The 19,333-nt window shown below is 34.4% G+C and overlaps 4 protein-coding genes across 4 annotated transcripts; 2 read left to right on the forward strand and 2 right to left on the reverse strand.

The window, feature by feature from the left end:
* Positions 1-1,093: 1,093 nt before the first annotated feature.
* LOC108833865 (E3 ubiquitin-protein ligase UPL5-like) lies at positions 1,094-4,373 on the forward strand. Its single transcript, XM_018607264.2, has 3 exons — positions 1,094-2,831; positions 2,999-3,582; positions 3,665-4,373. The coding sequence occupies exons 1-3, from the start codon at positions 1,214-1,216 to the stop codon at positions 3,926-3,928; spliced, it is 2,466 nt and encodes an 821-aa protein (XP_018462766.2). The 5' UTR covers positions 1,094-1,213; the 3' UTR covers positions 3,929-4,373.
* Positions 4,163-4,899, reverse strand: LOC108840480 (plasma membrane-associated cation-binding protein 2). Its single transcript, XM_018613310.2, has 2 exons — positions 4,804-4,899; positions 4,163-4,570 (listed from the first exon to the last, which is right to left on the reverse strand). The coding sequence occupies exons 1-2, from the start codon at positions 4,816-4,818 to the stop codon at positions 4,301-4,303; spliced, it is 285 nt and encodes a 94-aa protein (XP_018468812.1). The 5' UTR covers positions 4,819-4,899; the 3' UTR covers positions 4,163-4,300.
* Positions 4,900-12,246: 7,347 nt separating this feature from the next.
* Positions 12,247-13,193, forward strand: LOC108826478 (uncharacterized). The gene is made up of 2 exons (XM_018599859.2): positions 12,247-12,567; positions 12,867-13,193. The coding sequence occupies exons 1-2, from the start codon at positions 12,340-12,342 to the stop codon at positions 13,023-13,025; spliced, it is 387 nt and encodes a 128-aa protein (XP_018455361.1). The 5' UTR covers positions 12,247-12,339; the 3' UTR covers positions 13,026-13,193.
* Positions 13,194-17,080: 3,887 nt separating this feature from the next.
* LOC108841193 (agamous-like MADS-box protein AGL80) lies at positions 17,081-18,125 on the reverse strand. The gene has a single exon (XM_018613972.2). It carries the CDS (start codon positions 18,111-18,113, stop codon positions 17,241-17,243), a length of 873 nt encoding a protein of 290 aa, XP_018469474.1. The 5' UTR covers positions 18,114-18,125; the 3' UTR covers positions 17,081-17,240.
* Between the last annotated feature and the right edge of the window lie 1,208 nt (positions 18,126-19,333).

Here is a 19,333-nt window from a genome sequence, read left to right on the forward strand (position 1 = left end):
ACCATTACGTGCTAACAAAAAGAGAAAAGATACCATTGATACGTGTATGGTTTGTATATAAAGACAAAAATATCCGAATCGGGGAACAAGTGATCATTTAATTATTGGCTAAAAACGTTCGTATTACTGAGTGATTGTTTTTCTTAGAATCCTACTAATAAGAATGCGGTAAATTGTGATGAAAATCTGAAGAGCTTTTGTTTGGGAAGCAACAAATTAAGCTACTCGAATTTTGCTATTTTTCAGATGTTGTATTGTTGATTTCTTTTTTTTTTTTAATATCTTAACATTATATGTTTAATGTATATTTTTATAGCGGATCTATTATATGTTTCTGTATATTTTTAAGGTGATTCTTATTTTTTATATTGTTTGGTCTCGTACATTTTTAATGATGATAAATTGAACAATGTTTCGGGTTAACATCCTATTGGTAAGCAATACATAAGAGATGGCAATACAATAGAGCATCTTTAATTTTTTAAGCATTAGCAAAATCCTATTATTGTTGTATTTGTTAAAAAAGAATCAAACAAAATATTTCTGAAATCGTTTTAATAAGATTTTAGCGTAGATATTAGAATAATTATAGACATTCAAATTGGATGATTTGGTCATTTCACTTTTAAACAAGTGTAGTTCTCAAATTTTTTTTAAGATTGGTGTAATTTTCAAATTATAATCTCACGTAAAGGCATTTTTCCAAATTTCCCCTTTTGAAATTCATATTTGAATAATAGTGAATTTGTCATTTTAATACAAATCACTTAAAACTCCTGATTCAATATACCCCTTTTAGACATAAAAATATAAGAGCATCTCTGCACCTATACTTCTCAAAAGAAACAAATAAAATAGAAAATAGAGAAAATCAACTTCCTGCACCTATACTTTTTCTGATTTTTTAGAACTTTTTATTCCACATGTCATATTTCTAATGGTTGATTGATTTAGTTAAATATAAATCTTTGTTTTTAGTTTTTAGGAAGGGTTTTTACCAATGAGTGTGCTCTTATGTAATATGATAACTTCCATATTGTAATTTATCCATCTTTACATATTCCCCCCTTATAGGGTTGCGACTTTATGTCACGTATATATACTCTACCGTACATATCAATACAACACACACTTTACATTATATCAACTGTCTCTTCCGCTTCCTCTTCCTCTTCCTCTTCCTTCTCGCTTCTACCGAGTTATTTTCCGTTTAATGACTCGCCTTTTAACATCCTTAGACTCCTCACCCTCCCACCGATCATCTTCCTCCGACAGTCAGAAACGGAAACTCGATGGCAACGGCGACGAGGATCTCCTCCCCATGATGAAGAGGCCCAAGGTCAGCGCCAAGTCACTGAATCGTTCCGAGTCGACTCGTTTGCAGGTCTTGGTGAGGATGATGTCCGGAGGGAAAACAATAGTGATCCAGGCCGACAAGAACGACACAGTGGAGCAACTCCACCATAGAATCGAGCTAAAGACCAAGATTCCGAAGGAGCATTGCCTTGTCTACCAAGGCAAGCAGCTACGGCTAGGACACTACTTGAGCGACTACTCCATCGAGCAAGACTCCTCCCTTCACCTTCGCGCCCTTAAAATCACAAAGCATCCCTTTGCTTGGGAACTCGCTGATAATATCTTGGAAGCAGTCTCTAGAATGCTTAGGGGCGATTTGTCTGTCTCCGTCAGTGACATCCTCGTTACGTTTTTCGTGGTGTCTAAGAAATTCAGAGGTGAATATCTCGAGATTTTCTTGAGCTCTTCGGTTCCAGCTGCTCTGGTGAAGCTTTATGCTTCTTCTTTGGAGATCAACAAATCATGTGCAGAGAGATCTATTAAGCTCGTCTTTGATAAGTGCATAGAGTTGCATGATGATCAGCGGAGATGTTTTTTACCCATCGTGTTAGAGTTCTTTAGATTGCTTAGAAAGGTTTGTCCTCGTAACGAGCTTTATGTGTCTTGTCGGAACACCTTGGGATCTGTGCTGGAATTGGTTTATAGCTCTGACGAGTCTCGTAGTAGCTTGCTGAGTATTGGGGATGAGATCTTCCCGTGTTTAAAAGATTTAGTTAAACTTATGGTGAAACAGTTAGTGGATGATGATGATGATGATAACTCAGGGCCTTGTTCATGTGACGTTCAGAAACTCTCTTCCTTTTGGCAACCCTTGAGTTATTCAATACAAAACCAAGCTAAACTTTTCACTCCCATTGCTTTGCCTCTCCAAAAAGATGTATTGGGGAAGCTTTATCACGTCTTCGGGGAATTGTTGAATGCAATGGGAAAAGGCATGTTAAGACTTGAATCATTGTTGGCGAGAGGAGGAGCTGTGACTGCACAGTATTCTCAGTATCTTGCTATACTGAAGATTGTTAGTTCAATGTCTGAACTCTATCAAGGCGGTGAGGAACGGGTAGCTATGCTTTTAAGTAGCAGGAAGGCTTCATTCGGCGCCCTCATTTTGAAATTCACGAAAAGAGGGGAGGATGATGATCACCAATGGATCTTTAAGTACAAGGAAGCCACAACCTTTGAATCTAGGAGGCATTTGGCAATGCTGTTGTTTCCGGACGTGGAAGAAGACTATGGGGAGATGCACGAAATGCTCATTGATCGGTCCAATTTGTTAGCTGAGTCATTTGAGTATATTACGGAAGCAAGCGCAAAGGAACTTCATGGTGGACTGTTTATGCAATTCAAGAATGAGGAAGCTACAGGCCCTGGTGTTCTTAGAGAATGGTTTTATCTCCTATGTCAGGAGATATTTAATCCGCACAATACCCTCTTCACTCGATCTGATGATGATTTCAGAAGATTCTCTCCAAATCCAGGTTAGCTTTCTCAACATATTGCATATGGTTTATAAATCTAACTGTGATTTTAATTTGATTCATGGAGTATTACACTTAAAATATAAAAAATATTGTTGTTCTATCATTTTAGACATGCATGCCACACTTTGTTCTCCAATGATATTAAACTTTTGTCTTACATTCAGCATCCAAGGTGGATCCATTGCATCCTGATTACTTCGAGTTCACTGGTCGTGTGATTGCTTTAGCTTTGATGCACAAAGTTCAAGTGGGGGTGCTATTCGACCGTGTTTTCTTCCTGCAGTTGACCGGAAAGAATATTGGTTTGGAAGATATCAAGGACACGGATCGAATCATGTACAACAGCTGCAAACAGATTCTAGAGATGGATCCAGAGTGTTTCGATTCAGAAGCAGGTCTCGGTCTAACATTTGTGTCTGAAACCGAGGTGCTGGGAAAAAGGAAAACAAAAGAGCTGCTTAAAGGTGGAAAGTCCATTGCCGTTAACAGCAAGAACAGGGAGCAATACGTCAATCTTCTAATCAGACATCGATTCGCCACATTAGTCTCTGAGCAAGTAAAGCAGTTTTCTCAGGGCTTCTCGGATATCCTTGTAGATACTGCATCCTTTTTCAAGAGATTATACGTAGAGGACTTCGATTGCATGCTTGGAGGAGGAGACAACCTGATAAGCATAGATGACTGGAAAGCTCATACAGAGTACAATGGATTCAAAAAGACTGACCGCCAAATACGCTGGTTCTGGAAGGTAATAATAACGTAAAATCCTCAACGTTTTAAAAGCTATGGGACTGAGTTTTTCTAATCTCTCTCTTTTTTTTTGTGTGTAGATTCTGAAGAAAATGACAGAGGAAGAAAGGAGGAGTGTACTCTTCTTTTGGACATCGACTAGGTTTATACCAGTGGAAGGGTTTAGAGGGTTATCATCAAAGCTTTATATTTACAGATTACATGAAGGTAAGGATCATCTTCCAACGTCTCACACTTGCTTTTACCGTCTCTGTTTACCAAAATACCCCAAGATTGCTCTCATGGAACAACGACTTCGACTCATCGCTAAAGATCATGTCAGCTCCAGTTTCGGTCAACGGTGAATATTTATCAAAGACTGTAATATATCTGATCTTTTGGTTGGTAGATTGGTGCTTTTGGTGTTTTTATTTAGCTGTAGTCAAGCTCTGTTACGACCGGGAGAAAAACGTTAAAAATCAGATATATTACAGTCTTTGAACAGACAGATTCAACTCTCATCTCAATTATCTTCATGATAGACAGGAAATAAAAAGAAAACCCATAATATCTTTATATTAAACAAAGAGAACAGTAAATCATACTAGTACCTGAATTGTCTTATTACTATTATGTATAATCATCATCACCTTATATCTCGTAAGACAATAGGATTTACCAAAAACAAAGAGAAAAGAAAGACGAGAAATGTTCCCTTGGGTTCAACAGGAAGCTTATTACGCTGTCTTGACTTCAACAGTCTTCTCCTCTTCTGCCGCCGGCTTGACATCTTTCTCTTCCGCAGCTGCGGGAATTTCAACCGGTTTCTTGTCTTTAACCGGTGCTGTCTCGGTTGTTTCAGTCTCTTTCTCTACCTTTGGTACTTCTTCGTCTTCTTTTATTTCTACTTCAACTGCAGTGACCGAGTCATCTGTCGTTGTATGAACGGTTTCCTTAGGCATCTCAGTCATCGTCTTCTCTTCTGTGTTTGGTACTGTTTTCTCAACCTGCAGTATTAAAATTAATAGAGCTTAGACATACTTCATGATCAGCATGGTTGGCCGGCCCTAACCTAAGCTAAAGCCCATGCTTTAGACGTCCAAATACATAGGACAGACTTGGTGATCAGCCTGTATACATGATATGTTATTGATCAACAACTAATATTGTGATGGACTTCTTGCAAATTCTACAATAAAAGTATTGAGCGTCCAAGAAAAAGAAAAAGAAGGAAGATTACCTCAACCCCAGCCATCTGCGGGACTGAAAAAAAATAATATGAACAATATGGAAAGAAAAAGTGTGTAATGTATTTAGGGAATGATGAAAAGTTGTGGGTAAGTGAAGAGAATGAGGCTATTTATAGTAGAGAGCTTCCATAAAAAAAAAAAAAACATAAAATGAAAAAAGTGATGAGCATATTTGATTGATGATGCCTGATGTGTCATATTTACAGGTAAGAACATCACTAAGGGCCTGACTGGTGTAACCGCAGCAGTTGCGGTTGCGGTTGCGGGAGTTTGCGGATGCAGGTGGTTGCGGTTTTAAGCGTTTTCTAGAGATTTGTACGACTGGTACATCTGTTAGAAATTGTTGCGTTTGCGGGACTCTTATGACTGGTAAACTACCAAACGCAACATCTGTTAAATAATAATTTAACAATATTTACATTTTATGTAATTATAAAAATATTAAAAATCATAAAAATATGATAAATATAAAATTTATATTTATAAAATCATAATTCAATTTTAAAAATTTATAGAAAATATTTTAGTTTTGAATTTTTATAATATAAATTGAAATATAATATGAATACATTTTACAATTTCTATTATTTCAATTGAAATTTTTATTGGATATTTTTAGTATTATTTTTATTTATTCTGTTTTTAAAGAAAAAAATTTTATCCTCCCGCAACCGCCCGCAACCGCAAACGCTAGCTGGAACCAGCTTTTGATTTTAAGAGGTTCGGAGCGGTTTGAAGCGATTTGTAGCGTTTTCTATGATTGTTTCGAAACGCCAACAACCGCTATGAACCGCAAAAGCTGCGTTTGCGAGTGGTAGCGGGAAAACCAGTCAGCACCTAAATGTCTAAACTATATGTTGGAACTATTTTTTTAGAAATGTATTCATATGCTAAAAATAGAGTTAGTGTGAATGAGAAATGGAGGTCTAATGTGTGTGATTTGAGAAACTTGTATAAAGTTACAAATATACACATTAGATATTTGAATTTGGATTTTGATTTGTTAGTTGGACTTCATGTTCATTAACTTAATCTTATAAACCAAATATATGTGATCTTTTATATTCATAAAATATAAAAAAGAAATCCATTTTAAAGTATATTATTTTGTTTGAATGAATCAAATAATAATAATTATACTCTTTAATTTTTTGGTCAAAATGTGAAATGAATTCACATATTAATTGACAAAAAGTTAAAATCTCCATTAGTGTACCATGGAGGTTTCATTTCTATGTTGAAAATGAAACTTGTGCTTCTCATTATTTTTCTATATAAATGGCTGTTAGCATGATAGAAAGGGACACACATCAATAGCAAAAGAAAAAACCACATTCTCCCATATTGAAAAGTTATGTTAGTATTTTTTTTATTTTGTGTCTGAGAGTACAACACAAAACTAGTTTCGCCAGGCTTCTGATAGAGTGACGCAAATTCAGAAGATTGTTTGCAGTTGTATCCTGGGACTCATTACGTTATCGAACCGTCGCACTACGGGACGTATTTTAAGTTAAGGAAAGAGATAATATATCGCCTCTGCAGTTGTATCATCATTTTCTTACTCTTTGGTATAGTTTTATCATTTTTATTCTTTACAATATTCAGTAATCCGTAGTTTATAAAATACGGTTCTATCAGTCTCACATTTGCCTTCAATCTTGGACGAGCCGGTGTTACCCATTAAGAGTTGCTCCTCACTATCTCATCTTTCGATGGTGACACTGAAAACCATTTTCCGAACGTCTTTGGTAACGTATTTGGATGGTTTGTCTACTCTTAATTTTCAAAGACTGATAGAACCGTATTTTATAAACTACGGATTACTGAATATTGTAAAGAATAAAAATGATAAAACTATACCAAAGAGTAAGAAAAGGATGATACAACTGCAGAGGCGAGATATTATCTCTTTCCTTAACTCAAAATAATCCGTTTATTGCTTTGCACTAACCGGACTGATTATTGTAAAAAGTATTTCATTTTGTAAGAACAGGTTAATTGATTTTCGGGAAAAGAGGCCGAATCAGATCTATAGGATTATTTCAAAATAATCTTTCTATTAAATTTTTGTTTGTATTATTATACTTACAAAAACTGATTATTTTTGTGAAGTGTTTTTGTCATGAAAACAGGAATTGAAGATTTCATGGTGATAAAGAATATGTTCATTCCATCAGATTATTTTTGTTGATGACTTCTATGGGGATTAAAATCATTAATTGATGGATCCAGTGGTTACAAACATTATTTTAATATTAGTTAAAAAAGTGACTAGAATAAAACGTTTTTAGTCATAGTGCATGCTAATGATTTGACTTGGTTAAAGATAAATTTATTTGATTTAATTATCAAAAATGCCTAACGTTTTTTGTTTCATTGTGACATATTTTCTCTTTATGGTGTAACTTAATTTAATTATTAAGCACATGGATGACCATGAGAAAACAAAAAGGAGTCAAATTTAAAAAATATGGTGAAACATATATATAAACAACATTTTTGATCTTTTGAGATCAAGTTGTATGGATGGAAATAGATTACGTGAGTTGACGCCCCAAATAAAATTTGGGAGAGGTCTGCCACATATAAATCATTTGCCATAAGAAATAAAATGTTTGTTGATATTGATCAAAACATTTGTATTTCGTCAATGCTTAAATGCATTTTTTAAAAAGGTTGACCATGCAAAACCAATGAGAATTTTCAGACCAATATGACTGAAACTGACATGTGTATTGTAGTTTCTAAAGTCAATATGGTTGAGAAAAATCATAGAAAATTGTGGTTTTATGGTACAAAAATATCATGTAATGATATGTATATTTGCTAAAAGCAAAAATATGTTTTGGAAAAATTCAAATCATAGAGTTATAAATCAACTTGAGAGAACTATGAAAATAGTTGTATCTAAAATGTGATTTTCTGAGAATGAAATACATTTTAAAGAAAATTATAACAATTTTTCGAAATTATTTTTATTATTCATTTAAATCTAAAGGAGTTGTAGATTAAATCTTCTAAGCTCTTAAAAGATATTAAATGTAAATATGTATGTTTTTGAGCTATCTCAAGAAATGTGGGGAAAGCTTTGCTTACCATATAAAGTCATTGGAAAGATGTCAAATGAACTTAGTGATAGTTATCAAACTATGATTTTTAAAAAATAAAAAAACTAGTGTCATACACTGAGTTTTGTGTATAATGGTTAATTGTATCTTGAGAAAAAAAAAGATGACAAAAATCATTAGACAATTGATCTCGACTAATTTTTATAGATTATGTTCAATGTGATGACAACCTAGGATCCTGTTATTAAAGGTGTGTCATGAGATCAAATTGTAATATCATCAAGAGGAATGGGTTTAGCCTATGAATTAAGATGAGGTTTGGCGGTAACTCTACTTATCAGATTGGAGATCCCAAGAAATAGGTTCAAGGAGACAACTAAGTCAAACTAAATCTGCCCAAAGCACTGTAAGACTTCGGTCTATACCCAGTTCCTAGGATGATTAAACAGTGCTACATGTAAGGAATAGAGGATAAGCATTTGCTTTTAATGATTTGTGCCAATTGTTTTGAGATATGAATGGAGTAGTACATGATACTCCTTTAAACAAAACTAATGGCAAATCACCTTGTGGGTGTGAAATAGGACCGTTTCTAGGAGAATAAAAAGGCTATATTCTCTAAATTCACTCATGATTACCAGGATTGTTCACGGCCAAAATGAACACAATAGAGAACATAATCTATGAAAAAATGAAGCTGTGTTTTGGCTATTGTCTAGGTTTACACTAAAGCCCGGGAGGTTCAAGACATCATGGCCACCTCCTGGCCGAGTAAATCCGATAGTTATTAACAATGACTGGTTCAAGGCTGAAAAATTGCTACCAACTCATCATGCAGTGGATTTTTTGTTTATACTCTCAAATGTCGTTTTTATCGAGTCTTTTTGGAGTCTTATCGAGTCTTGTCTAGGTAGTCAAGTCTGTCAAGTCTATCGAGTCGTCTAGTGTCTAGAGTCATTTCTATTCATGTGGAGGATTGTTGGAACTGTTTTTTGGATAAATTGCTATGGCCAATATTCTGGTAGTTTTTTCCGAGCAACTTGATTGTCGGAATGACTGGATTGTGGAATCGTTGGATTCTTTGTTATGAGCACTATGATATAGTGTAGTCATATGTAAAAAACGAAGTTCGTTTGAATGAGAAATGAAAGTCTAAAATCGATTATTTATAAAATGTCTATATTAGATTTACGAGGTTAAAGACCTCTTGTATATAAATGGAGATATAATAACAAGGTTGATAACTTTGTTGGATTAGAGAAAAGACATTTGAACTGGACCTTAATAAGATCAAACTTATTTAATCCAAACTTTCTTGCTAGTTGTTTAGCTAAATAAACAAAGCATAATGTCTTTTTAAATTATGGAGATTTGGTCACACGTACTTAATTTGATAATGAATACGGGTTTGACTAAATCTTGGTTGATAACAATTTTGGTCTTGAATTATTTTTTGTAACATACAGAAAATCAATTCACCTCATTATGGCCATTATGAGAGAATCAATCTCCATTGATGTGATGAGTATCACATTCGTTATATTTTCAAGGGTTATATAAAGCCATGCTCTTCTCATTCTATGGACATACATCCAAAACAGCAAAGCCACTTTCTCCTTCTTATTTTTGTTTTTGTGTCGAGAGTATAACATAGATATAGGTTCGACAGGCTCTGGTTCTCAAGTGTTGTGAAGCTAGAGATATAGGCAGTTGTATCCTGGGATCCTTAAGCGTATCAAACCGGCACACTTCGGACGTTTAAAGGGTTAAGGAAAGAGATTTCAATCTCGACTCTGCTTCAGTCCAGTTCTTTTCAAACTACGGTATTATATTGTTGTAATTTTAATTTCTACTTCTGTAATTTTTATTTGCTTTACATATCAAATTGCCATATTGTAAATTTGGTGCCTACACTATATTATGATGCTTAAAGTGTGTTTATGTGTTGCGTGGAATACACATCAATTGTAACCCGTCTTAATCTTTAACATCCGTATTAATAATCAATTGTTGCATCAAACATCACATTTGATCAATACAAGATTATCCACATGGCATACAAGATAGCTTCTGCGTTAGGGAAACTTGGTTAACCACTTGGTGGTGTGGTAGTACACTTGGGGACATATGTATTGATCACACTCATCCGTCGCTATTTTGTTTTCCTTTTCAGCTTTCGCTGATTCTCGTTCTCTCTACTTTTCAAGTTCAATTCTCTCACGTCACCACCTTTTTTTTTCTTTTTCTTCTGAACTGGGCTCTCACGTCACCTCTTTTGTTGTCTTTTATTCTCTCGTTGTTCTATTCATCCACTGCTTCCTATGTTCCAATGTGTTTTTTTTTATATTCAAACAAATCTTTACACCAACAACAAATCATTCCATTCTTTTCTTGCTTTAGTATTTTACTACCGAGGCTTTTGTTATGCCTGGTTTTACCAATATATATTTGTATTCCTAGACATTATCCGACAAGTAATTTGTCATGTGTTAACATCATATTTATTTTGAAAGAAAATTAATGACATAGAATTTACTAACAATAATAACATGGTTTGAAGTTAACAGCGACATAGACATTAAATATTAATTTATATTTTTGATAATTTTTTTTAAAAAATATGCTAATAATTTATAAATCATTAATATATACCTAGCGAATTTTTTCTCTTGATTTTTTATAGAATTTGTTTTAATTTTTTAACAAAAATAAATAGATTAAAAATCTTTCCAAAATTATAATTTTAAATATACATACATATATATTTTAAAATATAAATTCGAATAAAAACATATCTTTTATCTTAAATTTGTAATTATAATTAAATTAAAATTTAAAATTAAACATTGTAAGAAAAATAGTAAAACCTAAAAATTAACAAAATTTTATTTTTAAGTATAATTTAAATTTTTATAACTTTGTTTCTGCACATAATGGAGGAAAACACTTAGTAGAATAAATTTGTTATGGTTTATAACTGCATCTCCAATAAACCGAAGCATTCTGAATTTGTAATAGACGATATAGAAAATCAAACCAAGAGTGTGACTGTATTGTAGGTTTACAGTAAAACTTTACTTTATTTTCTAATTTATTCATATTCAGCTAACGAAGTTACCAATCAAATGGTAAAGTTTTCAAAATCATTAATATATTTTTTTACTCGAGTTACTATTTAAATAAAGGTAAAACATCTTTTTCTCTTTATTTTTAAAATAAAAATGTAAGTTCAACTAACTTTTATTTTTATTATTTATTATATATTTAATTTATTTATAATTTTTACTACAACTTACTCTACTTTAATTACTTTTTATGTTTTCCAATCACACTCCAAAACTCCAAAATTAAACAGAATATGTATCGTATATCTGGAAAAAAGTTTTTATTAGAGCACTGTAATTTACAAGAAAAGAAAAAAAGAAACAGAAACAGAATCTATCAGCTGAAACAAAAGTATTAGTGTTTACACTAATCGGAGAAGGTGCTTATAGACAATCAAGAAAGATGTAAGCTTTCACAAACCCAAAGCCGGTCCTAAAAATTTGATGCCTAGAAGCAAAAAAAAGAGTTGCCAACTTTAAAAAAATAAAAATAGAGAAAAAAAATATTAGCTAGAATGGAGAGGACGGATATTGAACCGGTGTTGGTAAGACTGTAGACACTTTCACTAGACCACTAGACTGAAAGGAATGATAATTATTTGTGGCCGATTCATTAATAAAATTAATGGTCGAAAGCAATCGCTTCTTCCGCGTGGTCCAAGGCCGGCACTGCTCAAACCAGAAACTAGGACAAGTGAAAGAGCAAATCTTCCAGAGAACTATACCTAGCTCTATACTATAATTTCGGTTTTCCAGTGTTCGATTCATCAGTTTGTAATCTGCTTCAGTTTCGGTTTGGATTAGACTCGGTTTTCCTTGAAATTATCATAAATTGTGGGTAATTCAGTTCAGTTTCAGCTAGATCTGGTTTCCATTTGATTTCTAATGTTAATTTTCAGTTTATAATTTGCTATAGTTTTGGTTTAGTTTGAGTTTGACTCGGATTTACTCAAAATTTTGATATAACTCTTCTCGGTTTCTGTTAGATCCGGTTTTAGTTAATTTCTAATGTAGGGTTTCTCAGTTTGTAATCTGTTATAGTTTTCGGTTTGGTTTGGATTTCACTCGGGTTTTACTTGACATTTTGATAATATTTGGTTAGTTTAGACCGGTTTCGGTTGGATCCGGTATCTTCTTTTTGGTTTCCAAATCAACGTAGTCAAATGGGCTGGGCTATAAAACTATGTTCGATTAGTAAATTGGTGGACATGTTTTCTTCTTTGTATATCAAAGAGATCTGATAAAAACCCTAAAATCGTTCCCTTTATAAAACCCTAAATCGTTGCCTCCTTCTCTTAGCCAAATTAATACCCTAGCTTACTCCGTATCTTCTCTTCAGAACTCCGAGGCAGAGATGACGGTGGAAGCTGTGAACCCTAAGGCGTACCCTTTAGCTGATTCCCAGCTAGCGATAACAATCCTCGATCTTGTTCAGCAAGCCACGAATTACAAACAGCTCAAGAAAGGAGCTAACGAAGCTACCAAGACACTGAACCGTGGGATCTCTGAGTTCGTTGTTATGGCTGCTGATGCTGAGCCTCTCGAGATTCTTCTTCATCTCCCTCTTCTCGCTGAGGATAAGGTATTGGTTCCTTCCTTTATCCTTTTTTTTTCTCTTACGAATCTCAATTAGTATTTTCTTTGTGTAGATCTTAGTTCTGGTCAGTTTTAGTTTGCGTTTTTTTTCTTCTATGTATTGAACTCTTACTATTGTTATATCCAGAATATGGTTTATGGGTATCATACTCTGCTGATTCATGAGTATTTAACTGAGAAGAAACCCAAGAATTGTTTTCCGTTTTATATACATGTTTCATATCTGTTTCACAATGATTCTATGACTAACCGTTTGTTCTGTCTTTTTTCTCTCTGTTGTTTTAGAATGTGCCTTATGTGTTTGTGCCATCCAAACAAGCCCTTGGAAGAGCATGTGGGGTGACAAGACCCGTGATTGCTTGTTCCGTTACATCAAACGATGCTAGCCAGCTGAAGTCTCAAATTCAGCAGCTCAAGGATGCCATTGAGAAGCTCCTCATCTAAAGATTTATGGTAGCTTATGAGTGATGATTTTTATTGGGTTTTGAACAAGAATAATTATTTGTTTTCTTAGGTTTGGTTTGTTGGTTTGATGATTTTGGTCTTTTCTTGAAACTTAATGTTGATGTAAGAAGCCAAATGAAGCATCAATAAACACAAATATTTCCTCCTCACGAACAAAAATGGCTTTAAAGTTTACAGCAGTATAACAGACGGATGTGATCAAGTTTTAAATGGAATTTACAGTAAGAAACTATATATGGTCAGAGCCAAATCTGTCGATTTACATGAAAGTCTGACAAGAGGACTTGTTGAGAGCGCTCCTCCAAAACCGTACCATCTGCATCTTCTCGTGAACGCTTTTTGCAAAACAAACCAAATGAAAGCTTACTACCCACCTGCAATGTTTTTTTTTTCTATTATTTCGTAGTATGTTGGTGCAATTGCAGTTTTGAACAAGAAGAATCGTTTAACAACTGAGTTTTTGTTGATTGGTTCAGTGTTTGGTATTTTCTTGAGCATAATGTGATTTAAGAAGCCAAGTCAAAGCATATTGAAGAATATATCATCAAGAGGACACAAATATTTTAACCTTAAAAAAAACATTTTTACCTTTCTACACAAGAAAATCCTAAAGTACACATACAAAATGGCTTTTGAAAGTATAAGCGCACTAGTATTTGGGGGGTTTTCAATCAGTCTCTAGAAACTTTAAATCTATCTCTCTCTAAAAAGAAGTAGCCGAATCTCTCTTACGACGAAACTCTTAACTCCGGCTCAATTTATCCGGGCGCTGATGACCTTCTTAAGAAAGATCCGGAAAAATGTGCTTTATTTCTATTACTTCAAAAACTTCGTTAAAAAGATAGTTTTTTTTACATTTTATATAGTACTAGGGTTACACAAAAGTTCTAGACAATCTCTCATAATCTATTGACAAGTGTTGTTTCTTGATAAATTTTCTGGTTTTCAACTTAAAATCAATTGATAGTAAGTGGAATGGCCCAAATCCTTTATATATTACTTAAGTCCCATAGATATTTCCTATGTGGGATCTTCTCTCCAACATCTCTATGATCCTTTGATTCACACAGACAACAGTAGTAATGTGTTGTTAAGGACCACATTACCAGCTCGTTCTGTCTTCTTCATGAACATATTCTTGCAGTTTTGTTTTAAATATTTCACGTTCGGCACATCTTGACTATGACTCTGTTGAAGTGGGCTTTGTCTTGTATGAAGGCCCATCGTCTGATTGTTGTTTAAACCCGAATCCATCTCCTTCTTTCTTGGTTCTAAAGCAATTCTATTTGAGTTGTACTTTGTACACCCTCCCCCTCCCCTGCACAAACTTGGGAGTTGAAGAATCCCAACACCAAGTTTGGATCGCAAAGTCTCAAATGCAGGTCGCAACATGGATTTTGTGAAGATATGAGCTAGATGCATCGTCGCCGGGATGTGATTTAACTACAACTAGTCCAAACGCAACACATTCTCTGATGTAATGATAGTCCACTTCGAAATGTTTCGACATGTTATGAAACACTGGATTAGCCAATATGTGAACTGCAAACAAGTTATCACATCGAACGAGAGCCGAACTTGGTTGAGGAATGCATATGTCGCGAAGAAGGAAGTTGATCCATGTTAGTTCAGCCGCAGTTTGAGCTAACGCACGATATTATGCTTATGTTGAGGACCTCGAAACTGTAGGTTGTCTCTTATCACCCCATGAGACCAGATTAGATCCCAAGAATACACAAAAAGATCTCCTTGTATCATGACAACCTACCCAATCTCTATCATTGTGTGCCAATAGGGACAACTTGATGTCTTTGTGAAGGTGAAGACCGTAAGCTGTTGTGCCTTTTATGTAGCAAAAAATTCATTTGAGAAAACCGAAGTCAGTCAATGTCGGAACATGCATTCACTGAAAAAAATTATCTGCGAACTGGATGTCAGGTCGAGTGAAAGTTAATTATTAAAGTTTGCCTGCAATACTTCGAAAATATGACAGTTCTGTGTCTTGAAGTGCAGCATCAAGACGAGAAAGCAACAGTGTTGGCATTGGATTTGTAGAGTCCATGCCTCATTCTCTGAATATTTCTTCAACATATGTTGTTTGATAAAGGAACAGCCATTTCTTAGTGTGCTGAGCTTGAAATCCAAGAAAGTAATGAATATCTCCCATGTCCTTCATTGAGAACTTGTTGCTGAGAGTTTTCACTAGACTGTCCACAAGTTTTGGTGAATTTCATTTACCAGAACATCATCTACGTACAGAAGCAAGGCCAATACTGATTTTCTCGATGGAAAGTGAACAACAATGTGTCTGCAGGACTACACCTGAAATCAAACGCAAGAAGAAAATTTGTAAAATTGTTGAACCAGGCCCGAGGGGCTTGCTTAAGTCCGTAAAGAGATTTGTGACGTTTGCACACGTGATTTGGGAAGGCTGGATCTACAAAACATGGAGGTTGCTCAACAAACACCTATTCTTATAACTCTCCATGTAAGAAAGTATTTCGTACATCCAACTGCATGATTTTCCAGTCTTCTGACAATTGGATTGTACGTCTCTACGAATTCAACCCCTTCTTCCTGATCACAGCCTTTGGCAATCCATCGTGATTTAAGTTTCAGAAATGTGCCGTCTGTATTCAGTTTGATGGCGTGAATCCATCGACTTCCCAAGACATTCATGCCGGGTCTTCAAGGTACTAGAGACATAGTACCATTCTGGTTTTATGCATCCATTTCCTTAGTAATAGCATTTCCCATCCTTCATGTTTTAAATCTGATGCATTAGTCTTTGGAATTGCAGGTGTCACAGTGCTTGTTAAGAGAGCATAGCGTGGATTCTGTTTGCGTATTCCATTTTGCAGATGAGTTGTCATAGGATGAGTTCGACCAACCATTGTAGCAAGAGGTTGCAAAAATTCTGCATCATCTTGTCATTATTGTGGTGATGCAGAAGCTGACATATCCTGTACATATATATGGAGACTGGAGAAGAGACTTTTGCAGCAGACTGTTGTACCAGTGGTGGAGATGGAGGGGTTACAGGAGGAGTGTAAGCTGTAGGGTAGATGATGAGGTATGGATGGATCAGACTGTCATGCGTTTAAAAGAGGGATGAAGCACGGTTCAACAAAATATTTGTAATTTTCAAACGGAAATGTATCTTCGTCGAATATCACATGCATAGCAAGATATGTACATTTTCCAATTGGTAGGTAAAGGCATCAGTACCCCTTGTACTGAGCATGATACCCAAGGAAGATACATTGAAGAGATAGTGGATCAAACTTTAGATGAGAAAATCGCCACAGCTGTTCTTGATATGTACCCAACAGTTATATCTTTTTCTTCTGCCTATTCTCAGCTAGGAAGCTTTTTTTTTTGTCTTGGCTTAGATCTTGCTTTCAACACAAAAACTTTGAATTCAAAACAATGAATCTCTCCCCACTGTTTTGAAGGAAGGGAATGTCTCAGCGTAAGAAGAGATGTTGAGAAATCGAAGCAACAATGTCATTCCTGCAGCAGCTAGTAAGAATATTTTGAAGTTAGTTTGTAGTGAGTGACGTCTCGACTTGTATGTTAAAAGTGAAAGTCTTATGTTCGAAGAACTAATACAAATGTATAAGCAAAATTTATCTTTTAAGTTTAAATAAAAACTTGGTTACTTACTTGTTTGGTACGATTAATCAATAAGATTATAAACTTTAAAAATTCCTAATGTTATCAATTTCGGGATTGTTTTCTTAACCGAAACCAAACCTAATTTTTTTATATTTTGAGACCAAATTGAACCGAACTTTAATTTGTATAAAAAAGCCTTTCTCAAAAAAAAATTTAGCAAATAAAAGAAAAGAAAAAAACTTTAATTTGTAGAACTATGCAACTGTGGTCACCGTTTGGTACACGACCTGAATCCAACAGCTGGACTTTATCACTGTCTATTTTAAAAAAGATAACGCATATGAGCATATCTCACTGGAAAGAAAATAACACATTTTATCAAACCAACAATAAAAGCAAAAACACAAATCCATAACATTAAAAACCAAATCGTCATTATAATAAAAGTAAACTGTAAACAACAATCATAAACGGCAGAATAAAGACAATAAATTTAAATGGAAACAGAAAAGAAAAACTTTGTGGAATCATGCATGGTTTTGTTTGTAACGGAATGTGAACGTCCACTCTCGACCCCTAGCGGAACCATGTATTATTGGTAGGGTTTGAACTGGTAACGGGATTGATACTGCTTGAACTAACGGTTGTTGGAGTGGTGGAGAAAACGCCAGGGATCTGTCGCTGCTGCTGCTGTTGGTGGTGGTTATCATTCATGAACGAAAAGCCCATTTGCGCAGCTGCATGACTCATTTGCTGGGGATGGTTCATCCTGTGCATAAACCATTGTTGTTGTTGCTGCTCATGACTATGATTCAGATTCAGATTCAGAGGCTGCTCATAGAGTCCAACATGTTGGTGAAACTGTTGTTGCTGCTGAATCGTAGCGGCCGGAGCGGTTGCTGCCTCCACAACAGCCAACGTTCCACTCGCTTCAGCCACAACATTGTTGGAGGATTCACCGAGCTCCATACGAGAATTACCTAATATCTCGATCCTGCGGTTAACATCTTTAAGATATTGATCAATCAAATAACCTAAATCATTAAGATCCATTATATTCAGATTAAACATCCCCATGTTCCCGACCAAACATTGGAACATGACTTCGGTCATTTCCATCTCTCGATTGTCCTTCCTTTGTTTCTTCAAATTGTCGGAGGCTTTGGCTATCCTTTGTCTGAGAAAGGTTTCTTGATCCACCATTTTCTTGTTCTGGTCCATCTCCGGCAGTGTCCGAAACTCTGAAATTATCCTTTGCACTCCGGAGTTTGATGGCCACACCTCCGGATTGGAGTCGTAGGGACTGTAGAGGATGGCGCATGCATTGATACCACAAAGAGTCGACAGCTCGTTCACTTTCTTCATCAAACCTTTCTTTCTTTTTTTATAAGTTGCTTTCCTAGAAGAATCGTTAGCAATGAAAGCAAGTTTCACCTTCTTCCTTGTCATGATACCTTTTTCTTTTCCTTTGTTTGTTTTGTGTGTAGTGAGATGGTGGATGTCTTGGGTTTTATATTGTGACCAAGAGGTTCAAAAGATTTTCTCTCTTTAAATAAAAGATATTATTTTTGAACTAATTAGCTAGTCAACAAATACAAAGTATTAACAATAGCTAATAAAGTATTGTATCTAATTAATAAATATTTTTATCTTGTAATAAAGCTCTAAAATAAAATAAAAACAGCAATAAAAAATGCATGATTTGGAATCAACATTTGAAACAAGCTTTCTATGGGAATCTCTTCTCTTACTTATTAATAGAGAAACATTTTAAGAGAATAACCTTTGTTTAGTACTATATCACAAGTTTGCCATTATTGATGAGGTGTCATCACCACATGGTTCCTCATGTTTTTTTTTTAATAAACCAACATTTACTAGAACAATTACAATATATGCCATTGGTAGGTTTATAATATGTTATGGATTAATGAAATGACTATAGTTACCGGACTAAATACGGGACCTAACTATATGCATTTGGTCAAACATTTAATGTCCTATTTGAAATAGAAAATCATATTTACAAGTTACCAATAATAGTTTAATGATTATGTTTACAATTAATTTTTGAAATTTGTAACTCTGTTTATTATTGGAAATAAATATGATCATACAATTAATATTATTCCCATAATATTAATACATTAAATATACAATTATGTACTATGTTTTTCTTTGCAAAATTGAATCTTAGATACTTCGAGTTCAAACATAAAAAAATCTAAAGAATGTAATAATTAGATATAAGAATGAAAAAAAATTACGAGATCAAAATTAGTATAAAATTCATATATGTAGAAACCATTTTTTTCTGAAAAATTTAGATTAGAAATCTGGGATCGACGAATACCTATTTCTCTCTTTTTTTTATAATGTCTAATATTTTTGCATTTTGAACCAAAAAGTGTATATACTACCTTTTGTAATATACTGACAAACTAATGGTTCACTATCGTTAACTTTTGTTAAAGTTTTCCTATATATTTCCCGATATAGTTTTGAGTCTATAGTTTTTATATAGGTGTTTGATTCTATACATATACAAGGGAAGTTATTATAACTCAAAGATTTGTAATATGTTGAGTAAATATTTTCGTGTGTTTAATCACATAATTAATAAAACTGTTTTACAACCATTTAAATGTGTACTTTCTAACTCCATTTTA

Source organism: Raphanus sativus, chromosome 2 (genome assembly GCF_000801105.2).
Source record: "Raphanus sativus cultivar WK10039 chromosome 2, ASM80110v3, whole genome shotgun sequence".
NCBI lineage: Eukaryota > Viridiplantae > Streptophyta > Magnoliopsida > Brassicales > Brassicaceae > Raphanus > Raphanus sativus.

What these genes read in the sequence shown, in the direction of transcription:
- LOC108833865 (XM_018607264.2), top strand. Translation starts at nt 1,214, where the DNA reads ATGACTCGCCTTTTAACATCCTTAGACTCCTCACCCTCCCACCGATCA. An exon ending in AAGATTCTCTCCAAATCCAG is followed by an intron (nt 2,832 to 2,998) that starts GTTAGCTTTCTC and finishes TCTTACATTCAG; the next exon opens with CATCCAAGGTGGATCCATTG. An exon ending in AAATACGCTGGTTCTGGAAG is followed by an intron (nt 3,583 to 3,664) that starts GTAATAATAACG and finishes TTTTGTGTGTAG; the next exon opens with ATTCTGAAGAAAATGACAGA.
- LOC108826478 (XM_018599859.2), top strand. Translation starts at nt 12,340, where the DNA reads ATGACGGTGGAAGCTGTGAACCCTAAGGCGTACCCTTTAGCTGATTCC. An exon ending in CTCTTCTCGCTGAGGATAAG is followed by an intron (nt 12,568 to 12,866) that starts GTATTGGTTCCT and finishes CTGTTGTTTTAG; the next exon opens with AATGTGCCTTATGTGTTTGT.
- LOC108841193 (XM_018613972.2), bottom strand. Translation starts at nt 18,113, where the DNA reads ATGACAAGGAAGAAGGTGAAACTTGCTTTCATTGCTAACGATTCTTCT.